Genomic DNA, 10358 nt, shown 5'->3' on the forward strand with positions numbered 1-10358 from the left:
CTGAGAAAGCCATGTGTAAGTAAGGTAAAGGAGGTTGTTGGGTTGGTGTGGGGAGCAGTGAGACCTGGCATTAGGGGAGTGTCTCTGGGACGCCAGAGATCACTGTCTAGCCTCCTGGAGGTGTCGTGGGACCAACTAGACGACACACTGGTGAAAGGAGGTTCCCACCCGATGACCCCAAAGGCATGTTAGTTATCACTATTAACTGGTCTGTATAGTTAAGCCTTGCCATAATAGCTTATCATAGGGCTTAGGAGGTTATTCACTGAGTGCTGATCCTTTCTCTAGAGCACAAACTTCTTGTGTTTATTTGAACTTACCATAACCAAGTGGTTTCTTTGTCTAAGCCTAACCACCCTTCACCACAGCATTTTTGAGAATGTTACAGCCTATCTACAACAAAATAATGTACGACTGTTAGATACCCATGGTTTACAGAAACGCACAATGCGAACATTTTTTTCTGGCCATTTGGTTGGTTCTCCACACCTGAGTGTCCAAGTACTGACAATGGATCAAACTGGGTTATAGCCAGATAGTTAAAGCAACAGCCCTACTCCCATTCATACCCCTATAAATGCTCCATGCAGACCTACTTATAAAACTTGGTACTGATTTTTTCACTTGATGTGCTTTTCAGTCCCAGAGCCCTCAGACCAGATCATACTGTACCAGCGCAAACTCCAAGATTACCTCCAGAGTGAGTTCATGTGTGTTCAAGAGGGAATGACCGACAGGATAGACCAGCAGCGTCTGGATGACATCTTCACAGAGCTGTTCATCACAGCCGGGGGGGATGTACACATCAATAAACAGCATGAGGTCATGCAGATCCAAATAAAGCGGAGGGTAGCAGAGACGGAGACACCAATTCAACCCAGTCACATATTCAAAAGCCCAACCGGAAACCACAAACCCATAAGAACGATGCTCACGACTGGAGTGGCAGGAATTGGCAAAACAGTCCTTGTGCATAAGTTTGTGTTGGACTGGGCTGAGCGGAGAACCAACCAGGATGTGCACCTTTTATTTCACTTCACTTTCCGTAAACTGAATTTACTGAAGGGAGAAAGGTTTCTCCTGGCAGAGCTAATCCACACATGTATCCGGGAAACCAAAGACATCCCAAAGAGGGAACTTACAAACATCTTCACCAAACTACAGGCATCAGGGAACCGTGACTTTGACAAGAGTGAATTTAGACTTCTGTTTGTGTTTGATGGACTGGATGAAAGCCGCCTTCAGCTGGACTTCACTCGCAGTGACCAGCTGCCAGCTGACTTCGATGTAACACAGTCCACCTCAGTAGATGTGCTGCTCACAGCTCTCATCGAAGGACGACTGCTTCCCTCTGCCCGTGTCTGGGTAACGACACGGCCTGCAGCAGCCAACCAGATCCCTCGAAAATTTGTCGACAGCATGACAGAAGTGAGAGGATTCACTGATCCACAGAAGGTGGAGTACTTCAGGAAGAGATTCCCAGATGAAACACAGGCCAGCAGAATCATCTCCCACATCAAGGCATCACGAAGTCTCTTCATCATGTGCCACATCCCAGTCTTCTGCTGGATCACTGCTACAGTTCTGAAGGATGTCCTGAAGACCAGGATGCAGGAAGACCTGCCAAAAACCCTGACTGAGATGTACACAGAGTTCCTGGTGTATCAGATGACCCAGACAGAGGAGAGATGTGGCCCAAAAAAGAGCATTCAGTACATCCAGTCATTGGCAAAACTAGCTTTTCATCAGTTGGAGAAAGGCAACCTGATCTTCTATGAGACAGACCTGAAAGACAGCGGCATTAATATCCGGAAAGCTGCAGAGTGCTCTGGAGTTTTCACAGAGGTCTTTAAAGAAGAGCGTAGGTGGAAGAAGGATAAGGACAAGGGGAAGATGTTCAGCTTTGTCCATCTGAGCCTTCAGGAGTATCTGGCTGCCCTTTATGTGGTGAAGTCACTTATAAACGACAACAAGAATGTGTTGTCTGCGCCCAAGCTGACGCCGGAATATCTGTTTATGCTCTGCAAGACAATACCCATGATAGATGTCCACGAGATTGCACTTGATAAAGCCTTGAAGAGTCCAACTGGGCACCTGGACTTGTTCCTGCGGTTTCTCCTGGGCCTGTCGCTGCAGACCAATCAGGATCTCCTGAAGCGGCTGTTGAAGATGAAAAAAGGGTTCTCTCAGGCCAACCAGGACACAATCCAGTCCATCAAGAGTAGGATCAGGGAGAATACGTCTCCAGAGAGGAGCATCAATCTGTTCTACTGTCTGAATGAGCTGAGAGATGATTCTCTAGAGGAGGAGATCCAACAATACCTGCGACCAGGAAGGCTTTCCACAGAAAACCTCTCTCCTGCTCTCTGGTCAGCTCTGGTCTTCATCTTACTGTCATCAGAAGAAGCGCTGGAGGTGTTTGACCTGAAGAAATACTCTGCTTCAGAGGAGGGTCTACTGAGGCTGCTGCCAGTGGTTAAGGCCTCCAACAAATCTCTGTATGTGCACAGGAAACAACATGCCTTAACTCTTTCTAATGTTGCTTTATCTGTTCATTCATTTCTTTATATACCTTATTATTTCTTTAGGCTGAGTGGTTGTAAATTGTCAGAGGACAGCTGCAGAGCTCTGGCCTCTGTCCTCAGCTCGCAGTCTTCTAAACTGAGAGAGCTGGACCTGAGTGACAACGACCTGCAAGATTCAGGAGTGAAGCTTCTCTGTGAAGGACTGGGGAGTCCAGACTGTTCCCTGCAAACTCTCAGGTAAGGATGCATTCATTTGTTCATCTTGGGTGAGAACCCTGCTCACATGAGGGTTAATGTCCACTGAAGTTACGTTCAGACTGCAGGCAAATCAGATTTGTTTCTCAAATCAGATCTCTAAGACAGACTGTCTACAGTGTCATTTGTAAGTGATTTGATTGGAGTTATGTGTCCAGACATCACCAACCTCTCTGGTCTCACAGGAAAATGTGAAATGACCAAGAGTTCTTGACCCCGCATTACGTGGTGGTGGCACGTGTTGAGTTGAAATTATATGCAGGCATCATGGACAAACAGCAAATGAAAGTCAGTTATGGTCCTTTGACGTAGTGGACAAGCAAATTCCCTAATTCAGTGTCGTCACGCGTTTGGTGGTGGTTAAATTTACAACTCCAGAAGTAGTACATAGAGCGAGAGGGTCCCCACAGGGAGGAGCTCCGGTGATGGACTCAGCACACACACTGGACTTTGACTTGAGAGAACGCTCTTCATGTTTCATGTGAAAAGTCAACGTTAACTTCTTTTAACTCAATGTCCAAATGTCAGTTATGTGATGTACGTACATCACTTTACATCGTACTTACGCGCTGTACGTGACAAGCGTAGTTATTTTATTTTATTGTAACTGAAAACACAATCTTTTTCTAAACCTAACCAACTAGTTTTGGCGCCTAAATCCAACCGTGCCATGACCACAGAATGCCTATTTCAGACTTTGTGGTGATTTCATGTATTTCTCTAAGATCACGTTATCACCAGCCTCTCGGCGTGGGTTGCTGTGGCAATGACACAGGTGTCAGTAACTATATGATTACAGTGGGCAGGTGGCTTTCTAACACAGGAGCATGAGAAGTGGAGGTCTTTGCCTCCTCCAGCTTCGCCTGTACAGAAGCTTCCCAAAGTGCCAGCGGACTTTCCCCCCACTCTGGATTTGATGTCATCATTGCGAGTAGCGCAAAAGAATCTGATCTGAGCCATTCTCACTCGAGGTGGGAAGGTAAAGTTCTTGCTTAACAAAATGTAATTGAACTTCGACTGTAATAAAGCAGTCAAAAAATCTGACGACAAAATACGATGCGAGTCAGCACCTCCAAGTCCGAGGTTATGGTGCTCTGCCAGAAACCGGTGGATTGCCCCCTCGGGATTGGGTGTGAGTTACTGCCCCAAGAGAAGGAGTTCAAGTATCTCAGAGTCTTGTTCACAGTGAGGGCAGAATGGAGCGTGATATGGATCGGTGGTTTGGTGCAGCTTCTGCAGTGATGTGGGCGCTGTGCTGGTCTGTCGTGGTGAAGGGAGAGCTTAGCCGGAAGGCAGTGCGTTTGATTTCCTGGTCCATCTCCGTCCCAACCCTCACCTATGGTCATGAGCTCTGGGTAGTGACTGAAAGAATGAGGTCACAGATACAAGCGTCTGAAATGAGTTTGAAATGAGAAATGAGAACTCGGAGTAGAGCTGCTGCTCCTTCATGTTGAGGTGGTTCAACATCTGATCAGGATCCTCATAGTCCAGCTGGTAGGAGGCCCCGGGGCAGACCCAGAACACACTGGAGGGATTATAGATCTCATCTGGTCTGGGAACGCCTCGGGGTCCTCCAGGAGGAGCTGGAAACTGTTGCTGGGGAGAGGGACGTCTGGAATACTTTTCTCAGCCTGCTGCCACCGAGACACAGCTTTGGATAAGCAGTTAAAAATGGATGGATGTAAAATACATGGGTGGTCCATGCTTTCTAGACTGACACATGGAGGGATTTTCTGTTCCTCCCAATAAATGTCAATATGTCAATTTCAGTGCTGAATTATGCAGATCATTCATACAAAGGTTACTCAACTATATGTACTGTATGTGTGTGTATCTGTGTGTGTGTGTGTGTGTAGACTGTCAGGCTGTATGATCACAAAGGACGGCTGTGCTTTTCTGGCCTCTGCTCTGAAGTCCAACCCCTCCCACCTGAAAGAACTGGACCTGAGCTACAATCATCCAGGAGACTCTGGAGTGGAGCTGCTGTCAGGTGGACTGCATGATCCAGACTGGAGACTGGACACTCTCAAGTAGGCTATGACCCATCAATTCCTCTGTCACACTTATAAAAAGTGTTGGATCGTGTTGAATGAGGGATGTGAGTGAAGGTGTGTGGAAAATACCACATTGAAAAGGTGATAATTCGGACTTTGTTTCCTCCTCTAGCCTCGACCATCGCGGAGAGCAAAGACTGAAACCTGGTCTGAGGAAATGTAAGTTTACATCCAGTCTGAGCGTGAGAACACAACAGCACACATTCACTTGTTATTTCACAGTATGTAATCAAAGCACTTATTAGAAAAGGGCAGAGAGCTCATCAACAATTCCATTCAAAGCTATAAAGCATCTGTGAGCGATAAAAGGAGGTCTGTCAGTCAGCACTTTGATATGTGAGTGCTAACCTTTCAAAGCAACATGAGATGACAGAGCTCCTAATTGGCCAAATCCACTGAGGCTAAAGTGCAGCACAGACTCCACTTCCTTCTGATATTCCCCTCCAGTCTTTGTCCTTTTTGTCTCTGTAGCTAATTCATAAATCGTATCTGGGATACGTGCAAATTTTTTGGCTCAAGTTAAAACATCTTCAATTTGTGCCGCCCTGGAGGAATTTGCATCTAATCGTGTCTTTGCATTGACATTGTCTTCAATCACGCCGCCTCTAAAATTAGCTTTGTGTTCACATCTACACCAGCAGCTCTGTGAGGCACTGTGGTGCTGTGAGCTAAATGCTAACATGCTAAAATGCTCACAGGGGTTTGTAGTAGTGATAATGTTCAACATCAGAATGTCAATTGTTCTGCATATTTACCCATAAACCTAAGAATCATAACTCATTTCTACTGTATGGTTCGGCTCGACTCGACTCTTCTTCCTTTTGGTACCAGGTTCTTTTCTCGTTTTTTTTTTTCCAATGCAGATAATAAACCCTCAGGAATTTTCGCTTATCATCATATTGATGTCCAGTCCAGTCACTGGAAGAAACTGTTGGCATTGTGCGTTTCTGCAAACCACCAATGTGATACATACTGTATGTTTCATACATTTAATATCAACGTTTCTACAGTGACGTTATACATCAGCTGACTCTGTCATCAGGAGGTGGTGGATAGTGTTACATCTAGGCCAGGCGCCTGCCAGGCTGCAGACCACTCGTTTTTTTTAGTGACCCATTGTTGTTTTTCCAGTGGCTCGTCAGGCACCAAAGGCGGGTCACTTTTAAACACTGTTTCTTTAGTGGGTTTTATGCGCCAAACACGGGTGTTTTAGCGACCCATTGCTGTTTTTGTAGCGGATTTTTAGGCACTAAACATGTTGTTTTTAAGCAATCTGTCACTGTTTTCTAACAGATTTTTAGACAAGAAGCTTGAGTGTGTTTTAGTGACCTGTCACTGTTTTTCTAGCAGGTTTTTCAGTGCCATACATTGGTTGTTTCTTAGCGATCATTCACTGTTTTCCAGCAGATTTTTAGGCATGAAACTTGAGTGTGTTTTAGTGACCTGTCACTGTTTTTTGAACAGGTTTTAGGGCACCAAATGTGGGTGTTTTTTTTAGCAACCCATCAGTGATTCTCTAGTGGGTTAAGTGCACCCAACACTAGTGTTTTTTAGTGACCCATCACTGTATTTTCAGTGGCTTTTTAGCTACCAAAAGTGAGTATTTTTTAGTGACCCGTTGTTGTTTTTCTAGCAGGTTTTTTTTTTGTCTCAGTAAACCCTCACTGTCCTTCCAGTGGGTCTTAAAGGTGCAGACACACCAAACCGACATCAAAGAACTAGCGGCGATGAAAGCCAACTGTTGCGTCGTCTACGTTGCCTCACGTCGCCCTGTGTCAGTTGCATTTGAACACACTACATGGACTACATCCGACGGCCAAGTAGCACGTATGTTCTGCGCCTGCGTGAGAGAGAGCGGAGTGAGAGAGTGGTACATCCTGTCAGCCGAGGGGTTTCCTATCTGTGCAGCCGAGCACCGCAGCACCTCCACGGACTATTACATCCAGACGGTCCCGGTGTTTCCTCCGCAGGCTCCACTTCACTCAGCTGCCCGATAAACCCGCTGCTTCTTCCCACTTTAACCTGAATAACAAACCAGGGCTCGGTGCTCCGGTTGGATCCAAACGGAGAGCCGGGGCTAGCTCAGAGACTAGCGGAGGCTAACTGGCTGTGCTTCCCTCCGGTCATGCTGCGGCTAACGCTCCGCTAGCCGCTCCCAGCTAGCTCCGGTTTGTTATTCAGTGAAGTGCCGACGGTGCAGGACACACCACAAAAACTAGGCTGACAGATGCTCACCGACGGCCCGACTTTGGTCGACGGCCAACCGTCGTCTTGGTGTGTCAGGGCCTTAAGACAAGCAACATGGGTGTATTTTAGCATCACATTACGGTTTTTCTATTACGTTTTTAGAAACAAAATGTGGGTAGGTATGAGTGACGTGTCAGTTTGTCCAGTAGGTTTTTGGGCACCAAGTGTGGGTGTGTTTGAGTGATTTTCTATCAGGTTTTTAAGCTCTGAAGGTGGGCGTGATTTAGTGACCCGTCATAGTTTTTTGTGAGTTTTTTTGGCATGTAATGTGGGTGTTTTGTAGCGACCTGCTTCTGTTTTTCCAGCCGGGACAGTGCCCCCAAAGCTGGTATTTTAATGATCTTTTTCTACCATTATCACATGGTTTTTGTTCCCTAAACCTAACCTGACATGCGAACGTAATATTTCTTTGGTTTGCAGAAACATACCATGCCAACATTTTTTCCTGGTGATCAGGTTGTGACACCGCCTGAAACTGCCATGACATCATCCTCATTGTGACACAAACACTGGATGTTGAACACCAAATTGCCGAATCGTTTCATCTGCAGACAATAAGAGAAATGTCTGCACTTTGTCAGTTGACCATGGTGTTGTTTTGCAGGCTGCTGTTTTGTAAAATCTAAGTCAAGTGAATAATAACAATAATAAAAAAAATAAATTGCGGAGTCACGGTAGTTTGAATATATTGAAAAATGGCAGGATGTCCCATGACAATCCACCTTCTAGAATAGGTTCAGCTTGCATGGAACTTGGACTGAGATGGTACCAAAAAGTATCAGGTACCATCCACAACTTCTGACAACCAAAACAGAATGGCACCTAGTCAGTCGAGCCGAGCCGAGAAACTGGCTGAAAACATGGCGTGGAAACGGTCCAGTCCAGCTGTTGTTTTTACGCTTTGGTTTCTGTACAGAATAAACAAGCACATTGATATTATATTGTTCTTACTAATTACAGTGTGCTTTAGACATACAGTAGGAAGACTTTTTCTGATCTTTGGACAGACTAGGCTAGCTGTCGTACCCTGTTCACAGTCTTTATGCTAAGCTAAGCTAACAGGCTGCTGGCTGTAGCTTCATATGGACCATACACACATTAGTGGTATCAGTCTCCTCATTTAAGAAGGCAAATAAGTGCATTTCTTAAACAGCTGAACCGTTGCTTTAAAGGATCACATCAGGTGTGTTGACGATAAACTACTGTTGTTTTATTTTGTCCGTCAGACGTCTGTCCACTCAAACTGGATCAGGACACGGCACACAGAAACATCCAGCTGTCCAAAGACAACCAGAAGGCGACGACCGTCAAAGAAGAGCAGCTGTATCATCGCCACCTGGAGAGATTCGACTGCTGGCTTCAGGTGCTGTGCGGCACTGGTCTGACTGGTCGCTGTTACTGGGAGGTGGAGTGGGAAGGCAGGGTTTACATAGCGGTGACGTACAGAGGACTCAGACGGAGAGGAGAGGGAGCTGACGGATGTCTGGGAGCGAATGATCTCTCCTGGATGCTGCTCTGTGATGATGATGGCAGTTTCTCCGTCCGGCATGAAGACAGGGCTACAGCCATCAGTCCCCTGTCGTCTCAGGCGTCAAACAGAGTGGCCGTGTTTCTGGACTTTCCTGCTGGCACTCTGTCCTTCTACATAGTGGCCGATGCACTGATCCCCCTGTACACCTTCCACTCTACATTCACCGAGCCTCTTTACCCCGCCTTTGGGTTCGGCTTCGGATCTGGATGCTTCGGTTCCTCAGTGTCCTTATGTAAGGTAGAAGACAGCTTCTTTTCCTCTCACTGCTGAGTGAAGACAGTTGCTGGTTCACTCAGAATCACAAACAATAATTCATCAGTAACCTGAGAGACCTGGTTGTCTTTAACAAGTTCAGGTGTGACGAATAAAACTGGACAGTAGCAGTAATAGTGCCCTGAACTCTCTGGACAAGTGCTTTAATGTGTCGACTGCCACATCAACAATGTATTCGTCAAAGACCATCTATGAAATACTGATGTCAACAAATCCAGACTCCATCCAGTGATGAAGACCATGTGATGTGTTTAAAAGCTTCAGATAAACCCCATGAGTGGACATTGAGACATGATGTTGTGCTTAAAAAAAATGGCAATTGATTTCAATTTCAGTTCTTTTAGTACCAGATCTGTGTGCTAGGTACCCCAACAGAGGGGGGACCAAACATGGGGACGCTAAGGAACGCTTCTGTTGGTACCATCCACAACTTTCACTGTGGAGACAGAAACTATGAACTGAACTGAACTGAACTATAATAAATAATAAATTTAATTTATAAAGCACTTTTCATTTATAAAAAAATCTCAAAGTGCTTCAGCACAAAAGCTTCTTTTAAAAGGAGAGTCTTTAAGCCTCTCTTAAAGGGATCCACTGTCTGTGGGGCTCTGAGGTGGCCGGGTAGAGAGCTCCAGAGACGAGGGGCAGCAGAACAAAAGGCACGGTCTCCCATAGTGCAGAGCTTGGTTCTGGGGAGGTGGAGAAGGTATTGGTTTTGGGAGCGTAGATTACAGGTTGAAGCTTGCTGGATGAGTAATTTATTGAGATAATCCGGGGCATTTCCATGGATACACTGATGGGGGATGAGAGCAAGTTTGTAGCTGATTCTGGCGGAGATGGGGAGCCAGTGAAGGGTGCGGAGTACGGGTGTGATGTGTTCGTGTTTTCTGACTTTCAGGAGGATCCTAGCAGCACTGTTCTGGATAAATTGTAATTTATGCAGACTTTTGCCAGGAATTCCAATTAGAGGGGCGTTGCAATGATCGAGCCCGGAGGAAACAAAGGCATGGACTATTGAACAAAAAACCAAGGAGGTCTTGCTGTTTGTAAAAAATGCAGACAACCAAGGAAAAAAAGCTGAGGCGCTCCGTCTTCAGGTAAAAATAGAAAAATCACAGTGATTTTTCTGGTGTTCCCCTTTTTTCCTTTTTTTTGTTTGACACATCTATATTGCCTACGCCTTTGGCGCCCTCTGCTGTTTACATATTTGTGTCAAACAGAATGCCAATCTCACCTGTATATAATTGAGATTGATTAGTTGTTTGTCAGAAACTGTACATTTCCTGTGAAAACAGAAGTGTATTTTGAAAACAGACAATGCATGTAACAGGCTGAAGTTGACACGGCGTCCCAGAACGTCAACAACCAACACACCCAGGGTACCTTGGACGTCAAACGTGGACATGTGACGAGGTCACAGTGAGGACGGGTTGTTGTATCTTGTAAAACTAGACTACCTAAGGCATCCATTGG

At 45.7% G+C, this 10358-nt stretch overlaps 1 protein-coding gene across 1 annotated transcript in view; it reads left to right on the forward strand.

Annotated features, from left to right (window-relative positions):
• Positions 1–8882, forward strand: part of LOC126384980 (NACHT, LRR and PYD domains-containing protein 3-like) — an 11223-nt gene extending 2341 nt beyond the window's left edge. The window contains exons 2-6 of the mRNA XM_050036456.1: positions 641–2498; positions 2589–2762; positions 4637–4810; positions 4947–4993; positions 8308–8882. Coding sequence (XP_049892413.1) covers positions 641–2498; positions 2589–2762; positions 4637–4810; positions 4947–4993; positions 8308–8882 — 2828 coding nt within the window. The remainder of the gene's footprint in view (positions 1–640; positions 2499–2588; positions 2763–4636; positions 4811–4946; positions 4994–8307) is intronic.
• The last annotated feature ends 1476 nt before the right edge of the window (positions 8883–10358 follow it).

Source organism: Epinephelus moara, chromosome 23 (genome assembly GCF_006386435.1).
Source record: "Epinephelus moara isolate mb chromosome 23, YSFRI_EMoa_1.0, whole genome shotgun sequence".
Taxonomy (NCBI): Eukaryota; Metazoa; Chordata; class Actinopteri; order Perciformes; family Serranidae; genus Epinephelus; species Epinephelus moara.